The sequence below is a fragment of the Hemitrygon akajei genome, chromosome 8 (genome assembly GCF_048418815.1).
Source record: "Hemitrygon akajei chromosome 8, sHemAka1.3, whole genome shotgun sequence".
Classification (NCBI taxonomy): domain Eukaryota; kingdom Metazoa; phylum Chordata; class Chondrichthyes; order Myliobatiformes; family Dasyatidae; genus Hemitrygon; species Hemitrygon akajei.
Window position 1 is genome coordinate 28,256,028 of NC_133131.1, and position 25,677 is coordinate 28,281,704.

General features: G+C 42.2%; 1 protein-coding gene across 3 annotated transcripts in view; it reads left to right on the plus strand.

Moving 5' to 3' along the window:
- Positions 1 to 907: 907 nt before the first annotated feature.
- Positions 908 to 25,677, plus strand: part of kctd7 (potassium channel tetramerization domain containing 7) — a 30,220-nt gene continuing 5,450 nt past the window's right edge. Inside the window, exons 1-3 of one of the 3 annotated variants that reach the window (XM_073053513.1) lie at positions 908 to 1,238; positions 5,510 to 5,679; positions 7,695 to 7,873. In XM_073053513.1, the coding sequence (XP_072909614.1) occupies positions 1,113 to 1,238; positions 5,510 to 5,679; positions 7,695 to 7,873 (475 nt within the window). In that variant the 5' untranslated portion in view covers positions 908 to 1,112. Of the gene's footprint in view, positions 1,239 to 1,549; positions 2,210 to 4,607; positions 5,088 to 5,509; positions 5,680 to 7,694; positions 7,874 to 25,677 lie in introns of those variants that run through there. The other 2 variants (XM_073053514.1, XM_073053515.1) reach the window with 2 other exon arrangements.

Sequence of the window (25,677 nt, forward strand, 5' to 3'; positions counted from 1 at the left end):
ACTGAATAGATCATTTATTTTCAAAACTATTTGAGGAAAAACTTCAGGCAGGATATAGGAAAACATTTAAAGTGCCACAGAATCTTTTTGACCCTATGGGGATAAATCATAGAAACCAGCAAGCAGATTGAGAAAGTGGATAAAAACAAGCTATGAAAATGGTTTACTCTAGGCAAAGAGCATAAGAGCCTTGGAAGTCATGATAAACCTTCATAAACTATTGGCTTGACAGCAGCCTGAGGATTATGTTCATTTCTGGGCACCAAACTTCAGAAAAGATGTGATGGTTTCTCAGTGAAGATTTACCAGAATGATCCAAGGGATTTTATGTAGAGGGCTGAAGAAGCGGGAGCGTTCACATTTAGAGGATGTTGTGAAGTCCCATAGATGCAAGGATTACGTAGCAGAAGACATTGAAAGAAAGCGATTTTGAAAGGAATGACAGATGACACAAGAAATTGCTGCTTTATTCCCCCACGGTTAAATGGTGAGGATCTGAAATGTACTGCCTGGGCTTCGCTGTGCTGCTGATATTAGAAAAGTAGAGGAATTCTGGCCTGCAAAAAAAAATACTCGAAGTTACCCAGAAGACAAACTTTTAACAGAATGGACCTGAAAACAAAGTCTAGCAAAAAAAAGGGAAAAATTGTGTTAGGCTGTTACAGTTTTTATTTACGGGCTAGTTCCATTTCTCTTGCCACTCTCTCCAAAAAGAATTAAATTGATTTAGGATATTTAATATCCAATTGCAGAGGAATGGGGAATAATTTAAACCGCTTCATGCTATAAATGACATTGCAATGTTCCTTTGCCACGATACACTGTAGCTTTAAGGTTCTGCCCCGAACAGCAAATGAAATCTGAAGGAACTGGGAGGCTGCAGCTGCGCGGTGCAAATCCAGCGGGTTAGCCCACCTTATTGTAGGAATGCTACCGCTTGCTGATTGAGCAGAAACAAAATCGCTAATACATTTGGAATCTGGCACCACCGTCAATGCAGATGCAGAGGGTGATGGCCATCGAAATGATCTGCAGCCGTTAAGAAGTAACTTGTCCCTTTTGTTTTGCAACTGTAGCTTTTTTTTTAATAGACATTGCACAAGGCGAGAGTGATGGTGGTTATTTCAGGACCCAAGGGAAACCAGCAATCAGATGATACAATGTCGGGTTCCGAGCCAGAAGACGACGTTAGGAAGCCAGCTCCCACCCGACCCGCAAATACATTGATTATGCAAAAGGTAAGGACGGCGGTTGCATTGTCGGACCCGTTGATGCTTCTGCTGTCTGCATTCATTCTTCCAAGGAGGAATTTCCCAGTGAATGCATCCCACTCCTATAATTTGCAATCTTCCAGGATAGAGCCGGCACCATTGATAAAAAGAAAAACAGGCTGCACATTGCAGATCGGCACCGGCGAACCCTTCCTTGGCTCAGCTCACCCAGTTGCTTGTCCTGGGCGATGCTGCCCTGTCATTGGATGCATCTTCTGTCAATCGCGGTCCTCCTCGCCCCGCTCAGGGTGACCTGAAGAGGGTGTGCGGTGTGTTTGGCATCGTAATCGCGCCATATGGCGAATGTGAAAGTTAATTTTTAAAATATAGTCAACCGATCTAGAACGCAGTTAGCAAGTTTATTCTTTGAATTCGAGGCAAGGATGGAAGTACTCCGCGATTTTCAGTTGGGAGGTGTAGGTTCAAACCTCACTTGGGCTCAAAGATTGAGGCTGTGAGTCTGTGGTGGCAGCCTTGAGGGGAGGCGGGGGTAAATGAGATGGTGGCAGGGGTAAGTGCGATGATGGCAGGGGTAAGTGAGATGATGGCAGGGGTAAATGAGATGATGGCAGGGGTAAGTGAGATGATGGCAGGGGTAAATGAGATGATGGCAGGGGTAAGTGAGATGGTGGCAGGGGTAAGTGAGATGATGGCAGGGGTAAGTGAGATGGTGGCGGGCAGGATGGAGCTGTGCTGCTGGGTATACTGTTACACTGAGGGCCCTGGCTAGCTGTCTGGGATAGAGATAAACGCTTGGGACTATTATTGCGGGGTGGGAGACGAATAATCCTATGGAATGGCTAATGTTTAGCTCTCAGTTCACATAAATAAATCATATGGTCGTTGTCAAAATGACTCTTACGGCCACTTTGTTTCCTGTGTTAAAAAGACGACTCGTCCTTCAAGAGTTTTGGGTCATCTGGAGAGAGATGTGTAAGGTAAATGTAGCGTTTACTTTACAGAAAATAAAGCAACTTCTTAGGCCAGGCAGAGAAAATTAATATTAATACTGACCAAACAGGGATTACTTTCTTGCTGGTTTGTTGGATTTCATGAATTTTGAAAAATATTTTAATGTTCTAAATATTTGCTGTTGGACTCTACAATGCCAAAGGTAAATATGCACTGTGACAATGTATTCAAAAGAATTGTCATTAAAATGAGAATAACTTCTAATTACTGCAGTTGCCATGATCGAAAATATTATTACTGTAATGGCAAAATCACAGGCTTGCTTTAGAACATTGTCATTGTCAGGCCATTATTTTGGAGGAAGAGGGGAAGGAATCTGGTGAAACTAGAGGCCTAGTACTATAATGACTAAGGTTTTAAATTGTGCTGCAAGAAATCTGCATGGGGTCAGCACCATGCCACTTGCAGTTCAAGTTCAGCTCACTGACATTCAAGCTTTTCCTGCTGCCATCATGATTAAATTGCAAAAGGAAATTTACAAAAGAGAAACGCAGAAAATGCTGGAAACACTCACCAGGTCAGACAGCATCGATGGGAAAAAAAGAAACAATCAATATTTCAGGGTTGGGGAAGTGAAATAAAAACTTAATTTTGATGTAGAAAAGGTGGAAATAGAGAAGGCAGAATATCGGTGATAGGATGATGCTAGGGTTGCACTGGGGATAAATAGTGATTAGTGCGTATTGGTGGTAATTAAAATGATACTACAGATAACGCAATGTAAAGTCTTAAGAAATACACCCTGTGTGAATTACACCCTTAGCAAAAAACTAAGCAAATGGCTTGGAGACCCATGTTTAAAGATGAGCCAGGGAGTGATGGAAAACCACAGCATAGAAACATGCCCTTTGACCCATCCAGTCCATGCTGAATCGTTTGAACTCTCTAGTTCCATCGACCTGCACTGGGACTATAGTCACCCACACCCTTCCCATCTATGTACCTATCCAAACTTCTTTTAAACATTGACATTGAAATCACATCCACCACTTGTACTCTCACCACTCTCCGAGTGAAGAAGTTTCCCCTCAAATAATTCACCTTTCACCCTTAACCTATGACCTCTAGTTGTAATCTCACCCAACCTCAGTGGAAAAAGCCTGCTTACATTAACCCTATGTATACCGCTCATAATTTTGTATACTTCTATGAAATCTCTCCTCAATCTTCTATATTTTAGGAAATAAAGTTCTAACCTATTCAATCTTCTCTTATAACGCAGGTCCTCCAGTCCTGGCAATGCTTGTAGAGTATCCAGCAATCTGTCGTCCAATAGATTGGTTGAAAAACAAAAATGCTGTGGATGCTCAAAACCTGAAATAAAAACAGAAAATTCTGGAGCTACGCACAAAGTGCTGGAGGAGTTCAGCAGGCCAGACAACATCTGTGGAGGGGCATGTACAGTTGACATTTCGTGCCAAGACCCTCCATCAGGACTCTTTGTTGCTCTGGATTTCCAGTATCTGCAGAATCACTTGTGCTTATAAGTTCTAGAGTTACCTAGCAGATCAGACAACACCGTGGAGATGGAAACAGAGTGAACATTATGATGAAAGGTCTTCATCCTGAAGTGTTTACAGTTTATACTCTCTGCAGTTGCTGCCTGACATGCTGTGCCCAGCACTTTCTGCTTTTATTTCAAATTACTCTGATGTTGGAAGAGTGTTAATAGGTTCAGGGAGCACCAGTCTTTCAGAATGGCAGGATTTACAGTCTCTCCATTGTCACTCAGTTAGTGCCCTCACTGTCTTAGGAGTAAGTCATCCCAAACCATGTCGGCCCTGGCAAGACGGTGTAATATAAAATCTTGTGTTCTACGCCAAAGCTGCTTGAGGTTGTTCTGTAAGTCAACTATGGCCTCCTTGTGAGTCAGCAGAATTCCATTGATATTAAATGCTTTAAGAAAAGCAAAGGTAACTGGGAAATTCTCTAGATTATTGATGTTTATAAGTTATTTGACATAATTTCATATTTACATTTGAATTCAAATTTTGATATTCCTTGGGCTCTTGGTCTTTTATTAAAGTGGATGGTCAGTGACAAAGACAGAAGGTAAAATGAGAACAGGTATCATGGTGAACTAGAATTGGGTTTTATTGATAATATGGGTTAGTTGGCATCAGACAGATTGACCGACTGAAAAGTGGGTTTTGTCATCCCCACCCTTACGTTTCCTTTTTTGTCCTCCTTATTCCTTACCATCCAAAATAGGTCAGAAAGCACAGAATCTTGAAAATCAATCTCCATTTCAGAGGGGAGGGCAGAAAGGCTAATCCTGAGGGCATTATACTTCACCAGAAGGTCCTCTTCTCTCCACTGATGCTGTGATGGACATAATCAGGGTTTCCAGAATTTTCATTTCATAAACCACTCTTCGCTCTGGCATTTTGATTTCAGAAGCATCGTAGTTTGGCAATCAGATTTGCTTCACTTTTGATGGGAAAGCAAAACCTATTGTTGGCATTTCCTCACCAGAATTATGACATATTCTAGAAGACTGAGGAAGTACGTTGATATATCTGCGGCCTACAGCAGTTCATCAAAGTGTACATAAAATAAGAAACCTTGTTCAAGAATAGGGAACTTGGCTTTCATTGTTTCTGTCTTTCTTTATTTTTAGTTAGTAATAGGCAAACTTAGTGCTTTAGTCATCAATAACGAAAAATTAATGGGCATCACAGTAGTGTAGCTGTTAGTGCGACACTATTACAGCTTCAGAGAACGGCTGTTTCAGAGTTCAATTCCAGTACCCTTCTGTAGTGAGTCTCTGTACATCCACCTCGTTGAATTTGTGGCTTTTTCCCCGATGCTCCAGTTTCCTCCCACAGTCCAAAGATGTACCAGGTAAGTTAACGGGTCATTGTAAATTGCTTTGGTTAGAGGTAATCGTGGTTGCTCGAAGGGCTGAAAGCGCCTACTCCACACTGTATCGCTGAATAAAAACAGGTAACATTTCTTCTGTTGAAAGTTATACAATCAGGATCATACTTTTGTCAGCTGGTGTGGAACAGTGAACTAGATTTTGCAAAATGCAACAGAGGGATTGCTAGTTTGAATGTTGAATGAAAACAGTACGGTGGAATGTTTTCACATCCAATAACCAGGTCACATCTACTTTCAAGAAATAATTACAGTTGTAATCAATAAAACAAGAAAAATAATCCTGGCAGTGTTTTCAAAATCAAGCTCTCAAAGAAAAAGTCTTAAACAAGCTCTCAAAGGTACTTGAAAAGTCTTTCTTTAAGTTTTACTCTTTGCCCCTGCAGTTCCCAGAGGTTGTTCCCCTGAACGTAGGAGGCATGCATTATACCACAAGACTCTCCACCTTAAGGCGCTACGAAGACACGATGCTAGCAGCAATGTTCAGTGGCAGGCATCATATTCCCACTGATTCAGAGGGACGCTTCTTTATTGATAGAGATGGGACCTACTTCGGGTATGTAATGATGTTGTTTAGTTTTAAAGTGCCTTTCTAAAAAAAAGTCACTATTTAAACTAAAATTCCCTGATACAGATAAGTAATCTTAAGGATGGTTGTGTGATAAATTTGAGATGAACTACATACTTAAAGATTTTACTGTAACTTCTGTTATGACAATGATAGCTAGGATTGATCCGGGTTCAGTCGTTGACCTTGGGGACTGTCTCTGTGGAATTTGCGTATTCTCCCTGCTCCCTATCCCAAAAAACTGAGTGTTGGCAGATTAATTAGCTTCTGTAAGTTTCTCAAGGTTTAGATTTGGCGGAGGCGATCGGGGTGTGGGATGAATGAAATGCGTTTGAGTAGGATTAGTGTAAAGATGGCTTCTTGGTGGTTGGCACAGACTTAGCATGTGGAAGGGCTTGTTCCAGGCTGTACTGCTCTGTGTCTCTATCACCAAGTTTAGCTTCGTGTTAAACAAGGCTGGAAAACATTAGTTTGATTCATTGTTTTAACTGAGTTTGCTGAGTGTAGCTGGAATGAGAGTCGAGCTACATCAAATTAATATGTTGAATTTTAAAAGGCAAGATGGCGGCGCGACGACGCAGGGCGCAGCGGCCACTCCAGTAAGGAATATCCGTTATCTGTAAGTAGGGGCCGTGCACAATCCTGATTTGATTGAGACGGATGTGTGAAGCACGGAGGAACATCTGGCGAAACTTCTGACATGCCTATGCTGCTGACGCTGCTACTGAGCGATCGGAGAGATCTCCAGAGAGGAAGGCCCCGAATCCTCGGCTTTGCCTGTTGCTTGGTGGCCGGAGCCGGGGTTGAAGCACTCGGCAGAGATGGTGCTCGGTGCTCGGTGTCGGAGGGCTGGTCGGAGGCACGAAGTTGTCGGAAGTTTTCGGACGGACTCACAGTTGGTTGTGCTCGGGTGCTTCCAGAGGCTGCATCGGGAAGTTTTTGCCACGTTGGAGGTTTCTTCCTTCTGCCATCTGCGTGAGATGATGGGCTATCTGGGACTTTGAGACTTTTTTTTACCGTGCCCATGGTCTGCTCTTATCAAATTATGGTATTGCTTTGCACTGTTGTAACTGTATGTTATAATTATGTGGTTTTTTTGGTCAGTTAGTCTTGGTCTGTCTTGTGTTTATGTGATATCATACTGGAGGAACATTGAATTTCCCCTTGGGGATGAATAAAGTATCTATCTATCTATCTATCTATCTATCTATCTAAATCAGGCAGGGAATCTTTCTCATCACTATCCACTGACACTTTCTGGAACATCGGCCTTGGTCCTAATGTCTGTGTGGTCAAGAGACTTACTGAGAAATGAGGAAACAAGCTGTGTTCAGATCTCACCTCAGATCATGCAACACTTGCTTTTGATATAGTCCAAATTCGCAGAATTATAATACATTTATAGAGTTAAATTATATAACCAGATTGAATAACGTTGGCATGTATTCTCTAAGGCTTGTACTGTAATGAGATAAGTTAATTGAATGTAACATGCAGATAGATCCAAATAAGCACTTTCCTCAGGTGGGAGAATCCAAAAATTAGAGCTGAGCTATTTGAGATGAGGAACCAGTAAAATGGAATCTGGAACTGCCTTTCCCACAGGCTGTTTTACTGGGTTAATTGAAATCTTCCAAGGTGTGTGGTTGCATTTTTGAGGGTAAAATTGTCACGGCAATGGCCTTTTTGTATGAGTGAGTTCCTTAGTTGTCTTCCTAAGACACACTGCCGATAACCTTGTGTTCGAAGAAAATACTGTGTACAGCCGTATCCTAGACTGAGTTACCAGTCCTGGGTGAGGATGAGTACCAGTTTGAATAAGAATGGAGAAGCGTACTTAGAGAAAGGGGTTCTTGACCAAATTTAACATCAATGTTCAAAAATAAGTTGGTGTAGCAAATCGATATTAATTAAGGTTGTAATTACTAGTTTACCTAGGTCATGTGCTGGTAATTTTATTACCATGATTGGTCTAAACTGATGTATACCTTTCTCCCTTTCAGAGATATCCTTAATTTTTTACGGAATGATGATTTGCCTCCTCGTGAGCGAGTGAGAACAGTTTATAAAGAAGCACAGTATTATTCTATTGGACCATTACTCGAGTGTCTGGATGAGCTACAGCCCTTGGCTAGTGAAAAAGTCAGAAAGGCATTTTTGGACTTGATGCCTTATTATAAAGGTGATTCATTTTAATTGTCAGTTTTATTTATAAAATAGTTAATGATGAGAAGTCTAAGAGGATTTATTTGGAGTTTGATTCAATCTACGACCATGGAAATGGATATACAGGTGTCCCCACCCCCCTACAAAGGTAGAGCGTTCCTTTGAAACCTTTCTTAAGCCGAAATGGCGTAAAGTGAAGAAACATTAATTTATACGGGAAAAGTTTTCGTAAAAGCGAAAATTCTCTTTGTAATGCGAAAACAGGACTTTTGTAAAAGCGAAGTGGCGTAAAGCGAACATTCGTAAAGCGGGGGGCACCTGTACACTAGTGGCCACCCTATTAGGTAGCTCCTCTCCCTAATGAAGTAGCCACCAAGTGTGTGTTCGAGGTCTTCTGCTGCTGTAGCCCATCCACTTCAAAGTATTGTGTGTCCAGAGATGCTCTTCTGCACCCCACTGTTTTAACATGTGGTTATTTTAGTTACTGTCGTCGTCCTGTCAGTTTGGCCATTTTCCTCTAACCTCTCTCATTAACAAGGCATTTCCACCCACAGAAATGCTGCTCACTGGTTTTTATTTTGTTTTACACACCATTCTCTGTAAACTCTAGAGACTGTTGTACGTGAAAACCCCAGATCAGCAGTTTCTGAGATACTCAAACCACCCTGTCTGGCACCAGCAATCATTCCACAGTCAAAGTCACTTAATTTATGTTTCTTCCCTATGTCTGCACACATTTATACATTGAGTTGCTGCCATGTGATTGGGTGCTTAGATATTTGCATTAACTCACAGGTGCACTGGTGTACCTAATAAGTGGACACTGAGTGTATATTGGATTATTCTTTACATTACTGGATGAGTCGCCTAAGCCATGGGGAAAGTGGCATAGATACATAGGAATTTGTAACCACAGTCATTTTAGTAAGGACTGTTGATTCTGTTACTTAATTCCCAGAGAGTCTGCTCTTGGCACTTTAGTTAACATATGTCCTGGCCTTTTGTCCATACAGTGTAATGCACAGTAATTCAAAAATGGATTTAATGAATAGATACGTTGCAAAGAGTGCGTGGATGGAATTAAATGATTGAGAATTTGACTCATTGTTTACAGTTATAGTTTTCAGTATCATTTCTGAATTGTATTTATCAGCTTTAAAGGCCTCTGGTCCAATTTGTTACAGATCTGAAGTTTTAATCTTAAGGTTAGCATGAAGAGCTTTAAAATTTTTGAAATAGCTTTGAGACTTAAGAGCTGCATAATTTAATTGGTATCAATTGTAATGGTTTAATGGTGTTAATGTTTAATGGCTTGAGGTGGCATGGTAGTGTAGTGGTTAGCACAACACTTTACAGAACAGGAAACCTGATTTCATTTCCTGACGCTGCCTCTAAGGAGTTTGTATGTTCTTCCTGTGACTCCTGGCTTTTCCTCTGGGTCTCTGGTTTCCTCCCACAGCCCAAAGACACACTGGTTGGTAGGTTAATTGGTCATTGTAAATTAATCCTTGATTAGGCTAGGATTAAATTGGGGGATTACTGGGTGGAAGGACCTATTCCGTGCTATATCTCAATAAAATAAAATAATTTTGCTTTCAAATAAAGGCATTTTTGTTTGAGGTGTTGGCACTAACACCCTTCACCTGTAAAAATAGGCTGCTTTCAGACATCTGGTCACAGTTTCTCAAAACTAGCTGTTAGGGCTATTTGTTTGTGGCATCCTATGTGATTTTAACTGCCACAGTCTCGGCCAGATGCTCTTCCAATGTGTAAAGGATTTTAAATAGAAAATCAGATTCTGTTTCTTCTTGGTACAACAGTAATTTTTTAAAAAATCCTCAAGTTAATCTGGTATTGTGAGGATTACATCAAGTAGAATATAATATTTAATTTGATTGAACTCGGTTTTATAACACTGAGCAAGTTATAATCAGTTTGTCATTTACACAAAATGAGTTTTTGTAGGTCAATGTAATCATCAAAGGGAAAAGTAATTAGGAAATGAAATAGGATTTCTCGTTAACCTCTGAATATTAAGGGTTGAAACTTGTAATGAGCTAGTTACTGATCCATGTAGTAAATATGAGTTTGATTTTTGATGTTCTACTGTTCTGAACTTGCTGTATCCAACTCCAGATTGTCATGTTGGAGGGGATGGAGAGGGAAGGGGTTTGTTAGGCTGCATACGAGGGAGGGGACAGAACAAGCCAGCCCAGAACCAAAGATTTTATTAAACTTTGTAAGGTGGTTAGACCATAACACTTGGCTTAGCTAACTGTGAAACTTTTAATACTTTGGAATATTCATGTGTTACGTACCCCGTAACTGGGTCACTTACCAGCAAAGATAGAGAGGTCCGTTGAAGTCTGATGGTACTATTTTTAACAGTATTTATTGATAAAAATACACAAAATAATATCAGTGCAAACATACAGATAATATACGTCATCAATACTAAATCTAAAAGCGTGGGTATAATAATAATCAATAAGAAATAGCTCTATCGTTGTCTAGGGGATAATGTATTGTCCGATGGAAATATAGAAGTCACTCAGTTCATTCAAGCTGCAGCTTTTGGGTTGGAGAGAAAGACGGGTTAAAACTTGCCCATTCCTTTTATGATGTCAATCCTTCAAGAGTCGTTGGGAGTTGATTTCCCCGTTGTTAGCTAAAAACCGTTCTGCCGTGGTACAGGGCCCACCGATTCAGGGGCAAACGGAAAAGGACGCACGTGGCCCTCCACTGATTTTTGCTATTACGGGATCGTTAGCGTTTCTTCTGGTGCGTCTGAGGGGCTGATCCCACAGACCCTCTTTTTATCCTGACTCACAGGGTCTCGGGTGTCAATCAGGTTGGGGTGATGCAATCCCTCCACCAACCTCCCCCTCGATTCATTGCCTGGGGCTTCGATGCATAGTACAGGATGCAATACACAAGTCCGTCTCCAAGAGACAATAGCCGGTATCAATGGGTCCGCCTTTCGGAGGCCAGGACACATTCCAACTCTTTGTGGATTCTGCATGTCTTTCTCTCATTTCCTGGGTCTCCTGAATGGACAATAGTGATCTTGCGATTCTCACAAAGGACGGGGGCTACCCCGCACCCTTCAGCCCCTCAGAGCTGTGGCACATTCGTAACACCCCCTTTCTTCAAAGCGTTTTCACCAGCAGTGAAAACGAAGTAGTACAGAGTCTTACAGGATTTTAGAATCTAACACAATACAAAAGCTTTTCCTTTTCACTACAGAGTAATGCAGTTGTACATTCAACTCAGCATCTAGATGGTTACCGATTACAATTGTCACTTCCTTTAATATCTTAACATCTTGTACCCTACTAAAGTCTTGTAGCATCAGACTCCAATTTAGTAACCACCTTTTTTTTCCTTCAGCAAACAAAACTAAAGAGTTGTGATCTTAAGCTTACGTGTATACTACAAAAGTTCATGCAAATACTAATCGTTATGTTGCTTTCAAACGTAACAGGCAGGCTTCCATGGGGGTTGTCTTTTATTATTCACAGGCTTTGTCGAAATCCCTTAAAACCGGTTTCTGCTATTTAAAAATGGCGTCCCCATTAACCCTCGTCTCTTTTCCGGTTAGTTCCCACGTGGGGAGCTTGGGTACCCTGGCGAAATAGGCTTTCACCCGCTTCTTTCATAGGAGTTATTTTATCAACACTGTGTCCCAAACTTAGACCATCTTCTGAATTTCCACCCAATTCTTTAATTTTACGCAAGTTGCTAGCTTTCTCTTCAGGACCCTTCAGGCTATTAGTTTTCAGTTCGAACTCTTTGTTCAAGCAGCATTTCAAATTCTGCCTTTTCACACCACACTCTGGAATAACAATAGCATGGGGGGCCCCGTCATCTTCCAACTCAACCTATAAGTGATCCGCAGGTTTTAAATTTTCTTCATTCGATTTGGGAACTACATATTTCCCGTTTCCTTCAATGATAATATTCATCTCCCCACTTTTGATCTCCGCATTAACTTTTAACACACCTTCGAGCACAAACACCTGGGAACTCTCACTTCCCACTATTACCAAGGTTAACCCTTTCTTCACTGAACCAAGTCTATCTGACCCACAAGGACTGCCTTCCTTGTCAACTGAAACAAATACCTCAGACTTTTTCTGAGCTCCATTACTAGGTTCAGTACCACGTGCATCCACATCTTGGACACACTCCAACGGGACATTTGCCTGTTCCAGGTTTTCAATACCCGTACCCGGTCCAAACTCTAAATTCCCCTGATTCTCCCAGCTACTCTCTGGGCAACTCCCTTCCGGAGTAAACTCAACCCCGCGGGCTGAAACAACCTCATCTGCCAACCCAGCAGACTTCTTCAAGGTAAGGGCACCCTTTTCATCTAGGACTGCCCTCAGTTCATTATCGGGAACACCTTTAGAATTTTCAACTTCTTCAAACAGTTCTGCCAAACCAGACAGATCATCCATGTCCAACTCTGGACCTTTTAACAGCTCTACCTGTTTCTCATCTTTATCTCCTGCCTCTAGAACTTTTCTCCTCGCTAAGGGAAGGTCTACCTCCTCTCCCTTACTCTCTTTCACTTTACTACTCTTCGTTTTACCACCCTCTAAACCCTCGTGGTACAGGGTCGGTAAAAACGTCTCGGCCAAATTGACACTGGCCAGATTTAAACTGCTCTCGTTCTCAGCTGCCTTTCTCAACATGCTGCGAGTAACCGCGCATGCGGGATAGATCTTGGACGCTAGGGGCGGGGCTGCAACGCTCACCGGCCAGCTCGTCAGCGTCATTGCTGACCAAACCTTACCACCGGCTAAATCGTTACCCAGAAGGACGTCTGCGTCAGTTCTCGGGAATTCTGATCGCACCCCCATTTCAACGGGTCCAGAGACTAGCTCACAATTCATAATGACCCTATGCAAGGGCACCATTTCCTTCCCTTTGCCTATTCCTTTCACAGCTACCATTCCCGTCTTGCGACCAAAATCTAGTACCTTTCTGCTGATCAATGATAGTTCAGCCCCCGTGTCTTTCCAGATCCGTACTGGAACTGGGGTGCCTCCCTCCCTCACAGACACGGTTCCATTTGACATACAAGTCCCAGACCCTTCTCGTACTCTGTCTACCCGGGGTTCTCTTGTCGATTTACTAATTACCACGGCACATCCGATAGGGACTGCTGCTTTCCCTTTTCCTGTCTCTTTCTTCGGAGCAAAGCACCTAGATGCAATGTGCCCCCCCTTTCCACAATTAAAACAGGTCAAGCCCGGAAATCTCTGGCCGTCTTGCCTTTCCCCCTCAATCTTACCACTAGCTCCCGGCGGGACCTCTGCCTCAGCCGGCGGGCTTTCTTGATCGTTCCCACGGTCTCTCTGGGAACTTTTATTCGAGGAAAACTTTGTCTTGTGGGTTAGGGCATATTCATCTGCGAACCTAGCAAATTCTGAGATGGACTTATTCGGCTTCTCATTCAAATACATCCGGATATCCTCCGAAACACAACCTTTAAATTCCTCAATCAGAATTAACTCCCTGAGACGCCAATAATCCTCTTCCACTATCTCTGCTGTGCACCAATGATCCAAGGGCACACCCTTCTCATAGGCAAACTCGGTATACGTCTGATTCCACCCTTTCTTTAGATTTCTGAACTTTTGTCTATACGCTTCAGGTACTAACTCATAACTCCGGAGAATGGCTGCCTTTACTTTGTCATAATTCTCCTCCTCTTCCTCCTCCATGGACAACGCCGCATATGCCTGCTGTGCCTTCCCTTTTAACACACTTTGTAACAACGCCACCCACTGATCTCTGGGTCACTTCTGATTCACTGCCACCTTTTCAAAAAGCAAGAAATAACTATCAACATCAGTCTCCTCGAATGGAGGTACTAACCTCAACTCCCGACTAACATTAAACCACTCCTCTCGGTCTGACCCCTGAACTCGTTGCTCTTGCCTTAACTTCTCCATCTCCAAGTCATGTTTCCTCTGTTTCTCTGCCTCCCTCTCCTTCTCGGCCCTTTCCTTCTCTTTCTCAGCTCTTTCACTCTCTTTCTCTCTCTCTCTCTCTTGGCTCTTTCTTTCTCCTTCTCAGCTGCTTCCAGCTGTTTTAACTGAATTTCGTGCTCTCTTTGTTTCTCAGCTCTTTCCTGCTCCCATTTCACCTCTAACTCCTTTAGCTGGAGCGCATGCTCCCTTTCTCTCTCGGCCCTTTCCCTCTCTTTCTCTCTCTCTCTCTCGGCTCTTTCATTCTCCTTCTCAGCTGCTTCCAGCTGCTTTAACTTAATTGCATGTTCCAACCTTAATTTCTCCAACTCTAACTGAGCCGTCCCACTAGCTGGTACCTTTTCAGGGATATTTTCCAATACCTCAGCTGTAAACACATTCTTCCCAATATAATACTGAGTTATTGCCCTTCGCACCTCCCGCTTTTTCATTGACAACCTCACCTCTGCGAGGTTTAACCCCTTCGCCAAATTATCAAGTCTGATTTGGTGGCCGCCTCTAGTGCCTCCAGAGTCGGGTTTTCTATAAATTCACCCACGTCCATCTTTGCTGGTTTCCCGTCTGGCTACCCGCGTAACCAGATCCAAGTTTGGACTTACAAGCCCGATTCACTGGCCTCCCAATTTGGTGTCAAATCCTGAGACGAGAACCCCAATTGTTACGTACCCCGTAACTGGGTCACTTACCAGCAAAGATAGAGAGGTCCGTTGAAGTCTAATGCTGCTATTTTTAACAGTATTTATTGATAAAAATACACAAAATAATATCAATGCAAACATATAGATAATATACGTCGTCAATACTAAATCTAAAAGCACAGGTATAATAATAATCAATAAGAAATAGCTCTATTGTTGTCTAGGGGATAATGTATTGTCCGATGGAAATATAAAAGTCACTCAGTTCATTCAAGCTGCAGCTTTTGGTTGGAGAGAAAGACGGGTTAAAACTTGCCCATTCCTTTTATGATGTCAATCCTTCGAGAGTCGTTGGGAGTTGATTTCCCTGTTGTTAGCTAAAAACCGTTCTGCCATGGTACAGGGCCCACCGATTCCGGGGCAAACGGAAAAGGACGCACGTGGCCCTCCACTGATTTTTGCTATTACGGGATCGTTAGCGTTTCTTCTGGTGCGTCTGAGGGGCTGTTCCCACAGACCCTCTTTTTATCCTGACTCACAGGGTCTCAGGTGTCAATCAGGTTGGGGTGATGCAATCCCTCCACCAACCTCCTCCTTGGTTCATTGCCTGGGGCTTTGATTGCATCGTCCAGGATGCAATACACAAGTCCGTCTCCAAGAGACAATAGCCGGTATCAATGGGTCCGCCTTTCGGAGGCCAGGACACATTCCAACTCTTTGTGGATTCTGCATGTCTTTCTCTCATTTCCTAGGTCTCCTGAACGGACTTAATAGCGATCTTGCGATTCTCACAAAGGAGGGGGCTACCCCGCACCCTTCAGCCCCTCAGAGCTGTGGCACATTCGTAACACATGATAGAGTAATTTATAAGTCACTAAACAATCCATGAAACAGACATATTTCAAGGTGATTAACATAAAATTATACTAAGTTTTTAATGCTTAAATCAATTGCAACATTAAAGAAAATCAATTAAAAATGTAAATCATATTGTATTGATTTGGCATTGTAGAGCAGTTAGACTTCATTGAAATGAATGGTCTTGCATTGCACTAATCCTGTCTTAGCTGGTACATGTTAATTGGTGAGATTCTCCAGCCTGAATGCTGGAGAGTTAGAACAAATTTATGCTCCACACTGGACTCCAGTTCTGAAGTGCAGTTGATGAACTGTGTTCAAGAAGCCTAGAATGTCTGCATTCATGTGGGATACTCCAGATGGCAGTTGTCCAGAGAAATGCCAACTGTTCTGCAAAAATTTTTCTCACTTCCCTCTAGCCTATATCTTCAAACCAAGCCTTTGTTTAATTCAGAGCTTTTCAGTTAACAGATTTCTCCTGATTGCCTGCCATTTTGAGAAATATTGAGGAGTCACTGCTGTTCAAATAGGTTTGCATTTGAGCTGCCTTACCTTTCTAAGTTGGTGTTTGTTATTCACTAACTTTTCAAAATCATGTATCATTCAACAATTGTATTAATAAATAAATTGTTTTTTGGGTTGTTAGCATTAAACTGATGTGAGTGGATTAACTATTCCTTGTCCTCTTGACCTAAGAATTGGTTTCACTGAGTTCAGAGGGGTGTGCAGATAACTGGTAGTTAGTCTTTTGCTCTTGCAAGTGAAGAGCAGTAAATTTCCTTCACAATTTGTTTCCTAAGGGGGCTTGCTGACTCCCATTGTATTCTCATATGCACTGAGGATTTCATATCTAGTGCAGAAATTGCAGGTGCCCTGGCAAAGGTATTCAAAACATCCTTAGCCATGGGTGTGATACTAGTGGACTGGAACATAGTTAATATGGTTCTGTTGTTCAAGAAAGGCTTTAAGAATAAGCTGAGAAATTATAGGCTCATGAGCTTGATGTCAGTAGTGGGTAAATTATTGGAGGATATTCCAAGGTAATATGCCTTTATGCATAGTACATAGTGCCTAATCAATCATATAGTGCTTTTCAAGGAAGTTACCAGGAAAGTTGATAAAAGAAAGGCAGTGGCGTTGTCTACATGGACTTTAGCAAGGCCTTTGACAAAGTACCTCATGGGAGGCTGGCCCAGATGTTAGGTCGCTTAGTATTCAGGATGAGGTGGGAAACTGGATTCAACAATGACTTTGTGGGAGAGCCAGAGTGAGGTATTAGATGGTAGCTGCTGTGATTGGAGGCCTGGCACTAGTGGTGTGCCTCAGGAATTAGTTTTGTCATCTGTGTCGATGATCTGGATGATAATGTGGTAAAGCGGATCAGCAAATTTGTGGATGACATTAAGAATGGGGACGTAGTGGTCAGCAGGGAAGGCTATCAAAACTTGCAATGGGATCTGGATCAGCTGGAAAATGGCAAATGGGATTTAATGCAGACAAGTATGAGTTGTTGCACTTTGGGAAGACAAACCAGGATAGATGGTAGGGCACTGAGTAAACAAAGTGATCTGGGAATGTAGATCCATAATTCTTTGCAAGTGGCATCACCAGTACATAGTGTCATAAAGGGAGCGTTAGGCACATTGGCTTTTATAAATCAGAGTGTTGGGTTCAGGAGTTGAGATGTTATATTGAAGTTGTTTTAGCCTCACCAATATCTTAATTTGGAGTATTGTGTGCAGTACCTACAGGAAAGGTGTAAATAAGATAGAAAAAGTGCAGAGAAAATTAAGAGAATGTCTCCAGGACTTGTAGACCTGATTGAACAGGTTTGGACTTTATTCCCTAGAGTGTACATTTAGGGGAGATTTTATGCAGATATATAAAATTATGAGAGGTATAGACAAGCACTGAGGTTGGGTGAGACTAGAACTAGAGGTAATAGGTTCAGAGTGAAAGCTAAAGCCAGTCAAACCAGAAGGCTTCTCGATGTACCAAATAGACCGAACTGCTGATTCGGAAAAGACAAAAGGTGGAGGTGTAAACTCGACCATGCTCCGGTGTGGTGATTTTGTCAAACTCGTGTTCCCCTGACTTTGAACACCTAATGATCAAATTCTGTCCGTTCTATTTACCTAGGGAGTTCTCCTCCATAATCCTGACTACCGCAGCCGATTATAATCAAGCGCAAGTGATACTACATGATGCCATCTCCAAACAAGAAACAGTCAATCCCAACACATTTCAAATCATAGTCAGGTATTTCAACCAAGCTTGTTTGAAGAAAACTCTGCCCAATTACCATCAGCATATAACCTGTAGCACCTGAGGGGCCAACACACTAGACCACTACTATACTAAGAGTTGGAATGCCTACTGTTCCATGCCCAGACCACATTTTTATATATTGGATCATTTGGCTGTCCTACCTGCATACAGGCAGAGATTAGGGAGTAAAGCTCCAGAGATGAGGACAATAAAGAGATGGTTGCAGGAGGCAGAGGAGTGGCTACAGGATTTATTTGAGTCAGTGGACTGGGACATGTTCGAAGACTCATCTGTGTATCTGAATGAATACACCATGGTTGTAAAGGACTTTATTCAAACAGTTGTAGATGAGTGTGTCCCCACAAAATTATTGAGTCTTCCTCAACCAGAAGCCCTGGATGAACCACGAGATCTGCAATCTGCTGAGGGCCAGATCAGAGGCATTCAAGTCTGGTGACCGAGAAAGTTACAGGAGGTCCAGATACAATCTCTGGAAAGCCATTTCATGGGCAAAGTGTCAATTCCAGACTAAACGAAACAATGAAGGACGCTCAACAGTTGTGGCAGGGCTTGAATACTATCTCCTCTTATAAAGTTAAATCCAGCAACATAGATGATAGCAGGGCTTCACTTCCAGATTTTACTCGCTTTGACCATCAAAACATGGAGGAACCTTTGTGAAGATTTGGAATCTTCACGACGTATTCGGGCTCTCACGACCAGACTGTGCAACAGTTTCTTTCCCCAAGCCATCAGACTCCTCAATACCCAGAGTCTAGACTGACATCTACATAATTTATTATTATATTGTAATTTGTCCTCTATTGTGCTTATTGTCTTGTTTATTAATTATTAATTAATATACTACCCTGTACTGTTTTGTGCACTTAATGTAGTCCTGTGTAGGTCTGTAGTCTAGTGTAGTTTTTGTGTTGTTTTACGTAGTCTAGTGTAGCCTTGAGTCGTCTCACATAGTCTAGTGCAGTTTTGTGTTGTTTCATGTAGCACCATGGTCCTGGAGGAGCGTTGTTTCATTTTTACTGTGTACTGTACCAGAAGTTTATGGTCGAAATGACAATAAAAAGCGACTTGACTTGAACTCCCACATACCCGGATGATCCTGTGAATTCAGTCTCTGAAGCCAATTTATGAACAGCCAAACAGCCTTCAGGAGGGTAAACCCATGAAGAGCATCCAGCCCAGATGGGTTACCTGGCCAAGTACTAAAGACCTGATCAACTGGCTGGAGTGTTCACAGAGATCTTTAACCTCTCGCTTTCACAGTGTGTGGTATTCATCTGCTTCAAGTAGGCCTAAAAAGAGCATGGTGACGTGCCTCAATGACTATCGCCCAGTAGCACTTACATCCACAGTGATGATGTGTTTTGATAGTTTGATGATGAAGCTTACCAGTTCCTGCCTGAGAAGTGACTTTGATCTGCTCCAGTATGCCTACCGGAGCAACAGGTCCATAGCAGATGCTGTCTCATTGGCTCTTCACTCAACCCTGGAACATCTGGACAGCAAAGATGCATACATCAGGATGCACTTTATTGACTACAGCTCAGCATTCAATACCATCGTCTCCTCAAAACTAATCAATAAGTTTCAAGATGTTGGCCTCAGTACTTACTTGCGCAATTGGATCTTCAATTTCCTCACTTGCAGACCCCAGTAGTTCAGATTGGCAACAACATCTCCTCCACAATCTTCATCAGGGTAGGTGCACTATAAGACTGTGTGCCCAGCTCCCTGTTCTTCTCGTTTTACACTTTGGCTGTGTGGCTAAGCACATCGTGAATTCCAATTCAAGTTTGTTGATCACGTCACTGTTTTAGGCCAAATCAAAGGTGATGATGAATCAGCAAACAGGAAGGAGATTGAAAATCTGGCTGAGCGGTGTAATAACAACAGCCTCTTACTCAATGTCAGCCAGATCAAGTTGCTGATTATTGACGTCAGGAGAAGGAAACCAGAGGTGCATGAGCCAGTCATTAGGGGACCAGAGGTGGAGATGGTTAAGCAACTTTAAATTATTTGGTGTTCTTGTGTAACAGGACCTGTCCTGGGCCCAGCACGTAAGTGTAATTATGAAGAAAGCACGGCAGCGCTTCTACTTCCTTAGGAGTTTGCAGAGATGCAGTATGACATCTAAAACTTTGACAAGTTTCTATAGATTGTCTTGGAGAGTATGTTGACTGGCTGCATCACAGCCTGGTATAGAAACACCAACACCTTTGAATGGGAAATCCTATAAAATGTAGTAGTTATGGGCTAGTCCATCATGCATAAAGCTCTCCCAACCGTTGAGCACATCTTCGTGAAACACATTCGTGGGAAAGCAGAATCCATCATCAGGGACATGCTCGCTTCTCACTGCTGCCACCAGGAAAAAGTAGAGGATCTTCAGGATTCACACCACCATGTTCAGGAACAGTTACTATCCCTGAACCATCAGGCTCTTGAACAAGAGGGCATAACTTCACTTGCCCCATCATTGAAATGTTCCCTTAGCCATTGTACTCACTTTCAAGGACACTTCATCTCATGATTTCGATATTTGCTGCCTAAATAGTTATTTATTATTACTATATCTTTTTGTGTGTGCGCAGTTTGTTGTCTTCTGCATTCTGGTTGAACACCCAGTTGGGTGGTCATTCACTGATTCCGTTGTGGTTGTTTAGATTAATTGAGTATGCCCACAGGAAAATGAAACTCAGGGTTGTATATGCTGATATATATGTACTTTGATAATAAAGTTACCATGAACTTTGATATTTAAGGGGAACCTGAGGACGAACTTCTTCACTCGGGGAATGGTGCGAGTATGGAATGAGGAGCCAGTGGAAGAGGTGGATGCAGGTGCCATTTCAGCATATAAGAGTAATTTGGATAAGTGCATGGATAGCAGGGTTAGGGTGGGCCGTGGTCCAGGCGTAGATCATGAGAATAGGCAGAATCTCAGTGTGGGCCCGAAGCTCTTGTTGCTGTGCTGTGCTATGATTGTGTGCAACTAATTGCTAGGTGCTTCCAGAACTCTTTTCCTCATTCATCTTCAGTCTGACCACAGTCCCTCTTCTGGTATGACCACTACCTACTCCTCACCACACTTCACTCTTGGCTACTGTTTACTACCACCATTTCCCTTCAGGTTTCACACCTCAGTGGACAGCAGTAACATGCCACTCACGAACTTTACTCTTCTTGATTACTGCTGTCATTAATTTCCAATCAAGGTTTACAGATATTCATTTGTTTTACATACAGATTAGACATTTCTCTGAGGAATATGCACTGAAAAATTAATTCACCACAAGAATAACACAGCTGTTCACCTGAATGTTCTCAATAAATATCCGACACAGAGCCACATAAGAAATATTAGAACTTGTGATCAAAAGGGCTGGCAGAGAGATGGGTTTTCCTGGATATCTTAGATGATCAAACATAGGATCAGAATTAGACCATTTGGCCCATTGAGTCAGCTCTGCCATTCAATCATGGCTGATGTATTTTTCCTCTCCCTTGGCTGCTCCCTGTAACCTTTGACACCCTTACTAATCAGGAGCCTCTCAAACTCTGCTTTAAATATGCCCAATGACCTGGCCTCTGTAGCCATCTGGGGTTAAGAATTCCAAAGATTCATTACTCCTGGCTATAGAAGTTCCTCTGGACTAAAGGGACACCCTTATATTCTGAGGCTGTGTCCTCTGGTCCTAGCCTCGTCCACTAAAGTAAACATCCTCTCCATATCCAGTCTGTCTAGGCCTTTCAAAATTCAGTATATTTCAATGAGATCCCCCCCCCCCCCCATTCTTCTAAACTCCACTGAGTACAGCCCCAGCACTGTCAAACACTCTTCATTTTTGACAACATTCGTAAAAACCTTTCATAGATCCTGTCCAATCCCTGCACATCCATTCATAGACAGGGAGCCCAAAATTGCTCACAATATTCCCAAGTACAGTCTGACCTACACTCCTTGCTTTTATTTTCTATTCCTCTTGAAATGAATGCTAACATTGCATTTGCCTTCCTCACCACTGGCTCAGCCTGCAAGTTAACCTTTAGGGAATCCTACATTAGGATTCCCTAGTGCACCTACAATTTCTGAATCTGCACCCTGTTTAGAAAATAGTCCATGCCTTTATTCCTTCTACCAAAGTGCATGACCATATACTTCCCGACACTGCCTTCCATCTGCCACTTCTTTGCCCATTCTCCTAATCTGTCTAAGTCCTTCCACAGATTCTCTGATTCATCAACGCTACCTATCCTTGTATCTTCTGCAAACTTGGCCACAAACCCATCAATTTCATCATCCAAGTCATTAACATATAACATGAAAATTAGCAGCCCCAACACTGACTCCTGTGGTCACCGCAGCCAACCAGAAAAGGCCCTCTTTATTCCCACACTTTGCCTTCTGTCAGCATTTTCTGTCCATGCTATTATCTTTCTTGTAGTGCCATGGGCCCTTATCTTGTTTAGCAGGCTCTGTTGAAGGAGGAAATACAGTTCGAGTACAGTGAGATTAAGAAAGTCAGTCGTGGAACAATTAAATTTGAGTTTGTTAAGTTGCTAAACTTGGAAGAGTCCAAGTTATAGGCAAGTGCTAGTTACAAAAGTACAGAGTCAAGCTAAGGTAGGATTTGAAAACACGGGATTTTTATTCCATTTTGATGAGTTTAATTTTCGTCTGTCCTGACAAAGCCACTTTTCCATTCTAATCTAATGTCTCCTTGCATCTTTTCCACAATTGTGAATTGCTCTTCACCAAAGCTGACTGTATCCATTCTATTTCTGCTCTCACCCTTCCTCCAGGATAGGATTCATTTTTGACAGCTCCACTGCCATCACATGTCCCCTAGCTCACATTGGTGAGCATTTAACAACCAGGTACAAGACTCTTATTTCTGCTTTGCAGAATTCTCTGTGCTTCCCTCTGCCTTGTAAGTGCAACAAACCAAACTTTTGTTCTGTCCTCTTATTTATACTATTACTATTGTCTTTTACCTTGTACCATCACTTGCTTTGTCACTTAACTCCCCCCATGTACCACCTATTTAACACATTCTCTTGTGTTCTCTCCTTCCTGCTCTCACTGCAACTTGGAATCTGTTTCTCTTTAACATTACACCATCCTAATGAAGGATGATTAACCTGAAATTTTAACTCCGCATTGCACCCTGACCTATGGAATACTACTAGAACTCTTTGTTTTAAAAATTGAAGATTAGAAGATTAAGATTTAAGATTTGAGACTGTGTAATGTCAGTTCCACTATACGTGTAAAGGAGACACTTCATTTAGCCTTATTTGTCGCACTTAGATCAAACCATATAGTGAACTGAGATGTATGTGTCAAATCAAATCAGCAAGGATGTGCTGGGGGCGGCCGACACGTCTTGCCACACTTCCAGCACCAACATCCTGTAGTTTGCGCACAACTTATTCATCCCAGCCATAACCACAGTGCGGGTTGAAACCAGAGCACCCAGAGGAAACTTGCGCAGTCACGGGGAGAATGTACAAGCTCCTTACAGACGGTAGCGGGAATCGAACCCCGATCAGTTATTGTTGGCACTATACACTTAAAATTACTATTGTTCAGATGCTTTCTCGACTAGTTAATTATTAAATAAGTCTGGTTGACCCTTGGTTAGACACGACTGTAAAAATGATGAATAATTAGGCCAATGTTGTGGAGGCCGCTCTGTGGCACTGCACTTTTGGAATCGGAAAGATCTGAGGATTGGTGTCCAATCTCATTGTTGCAGCAGTTGAAAAGGGAGAAAAAAATTTATTATAATTCCCCTTCTTGACCTTTCATTCTTGTGAGTACAAGATTATAAAGAGTCATTTATGATTTCCACTTGTCCGTAATCATGTGGAGTTGAAAAAAAAACTGAGTGGGATTGTGTGATTTGCCTGCACTGGGTGCTCAATCAGAACCTTTACTGCTTCTATACGAGGGGTGATTGATTAGTTTGGGGCCTAAGGTAGAAGGAGTCAATTTTAGAAAACCTAGCACATTTATTTTTCAACATAGTCCCCTCCTACATTTACACACTTAGTCCAGCAGTCGTGGAGCATACAGATCTTGGACCTCCAGAAAATGTCCACAGATGGGTGATTGATAAGTTCATGGCCTAGGGCAGAAGGAGATGAGTTATACAGCTCTTGTTACATGGGCATGCAGGTCAACTCATTCAATGATTATGCAGAAAGTTTGAAGTTAATAACTCATCTCCTTCTATTTTATCAATCAGCCCTGCTGTGGACACTTTCTGGAGGTCCAAGATCCGCATGCTCCACGACCGCTGGACTAAGTGTGTAAATGTAGGAGGGGACTATGTTGAAAAATAAATGTGCTAGGTTTTCTAAAATTGACCCCTTCTACCTTGGGCCACCAACTTATCAATCACCCCTCTTAACTATGTTGCCTGTGCTCAATATTAAGATTTTTAAAATCTTTTAATGATGAAATATCTTTCTTTTGAAATATTTGAAGTAAAATTGATCACGTTTTTCTCTAATATAATACAGACTATAGCCATTTAATAATGAAAAAAAAAATCTTCATGAAATGGTGGCAAGAACAGGAAGGCAGATTACTATCTAAATGGAGTCAAGTTAGGAAAAGGGGAAGTACAACGAGATCTAGGTGTTCTTGTACATCAGTCAATGAAAGCAAGCATGCAGGTACAGCAGACAGTGAAGAAAGCTAATGGCATGCTGGCTTTTATAACAAGAGGAATTGAGTATAGGAGTAAAGAGGTCCTTCTGCAGCTGTACAGGGCCCTGGTGAGACCCCACCTGGAGTATTGTGTGCAGTTTTGGTCTCCAGATTTGAGGAAGGACATTTTTGCTATTGAGGGAATGCAGCGTAGGTTCACAAGGTTAATTCCCGGAATGGTGGGACTGTCATATGTTGAAAGATTGGAGCGACTGGGCTTGTATACACTGGAATTTAGAAGGATGAGAGGGGATCTGATTGAAACATATAAGATTATTAAGGAATTGGACACACTGGAGGCAGGAAGCATGTTCCCGCTGATGGGTGAGTCCAGAACTAGAGGCCACAGTTTAAGAATAAGGGGTAGGCCATTTAGAACAGAGATGCAGAAAAACTTTTTCACCCAGAGAGTGGTGGATATGTGGAATGCTCTACCCCAGAAGGCAGTGGAGGCCAAGTCTCTGGATGCATTCAAGAGAGAGTTAGATAGAGCTCTTATAGATAGTGGGGTCAAAGGATATGGGGAGAGGGCAGGAACAGGTACTGATTGTGTATGATCAGCCATGATCACAGTGAATGGTGGTGCTGGCTAGAAGGGCCAAATGGCCTACTCCTGCACCTACTGTCTATTGTCTACAATCATGTCAATACAAGTTGAGAGCCACTTAACCAAAAATCCAAAATCTGAAAACATCTGAAATTCAAAATTTTTTGAGCCCTGACATGCCATCACAAATGGAAAATTCCTCAAGATGCTAGTAGGTCCCCAGGTGACGCACAGATCTCTGCACATCACAGACAGTTCTGAGAAGTGACCTCACATATGTGATGAACACAAGTTAATGAAAATTGAAAAAAATCTGCGTAGTGAAAAATGCAGATCATGATTATGTATTGAAAGAGTGGATTCATCAGTCTCAGAGTAAGTATATTTTGCTTAACAGCATTTTGATCATGAAACAAGCAAAAATCTATCATAATGAACTAAAAATTGAAGGTAATTGTGATTATTCAGCGGGATGGTTGCGGAATTTAATAAAAAGCATGGCATTACATTTTTTTTTAAACATCCAAAGCAACACACGCAAAATGGTGGAGGAACTCAGCAGGTCAGGCAGCAGCTATGGAGAACAGTGAACAGGGTTTCAGGCTGAGATTCTTCTTCAGGCCTGGAAAGGAAGGGGGAAGACGTCAGAATAAAAAGGTGGGGGGTGGGGAAGAAGAATAGTTAAAAGGTGATAGGTGAAGCCAGTTGGGTGGGAAAAGTAAAGGGCTGTAGATGAAGGAATCTGATAGGAGAGGAAGGTGGACCATAGGA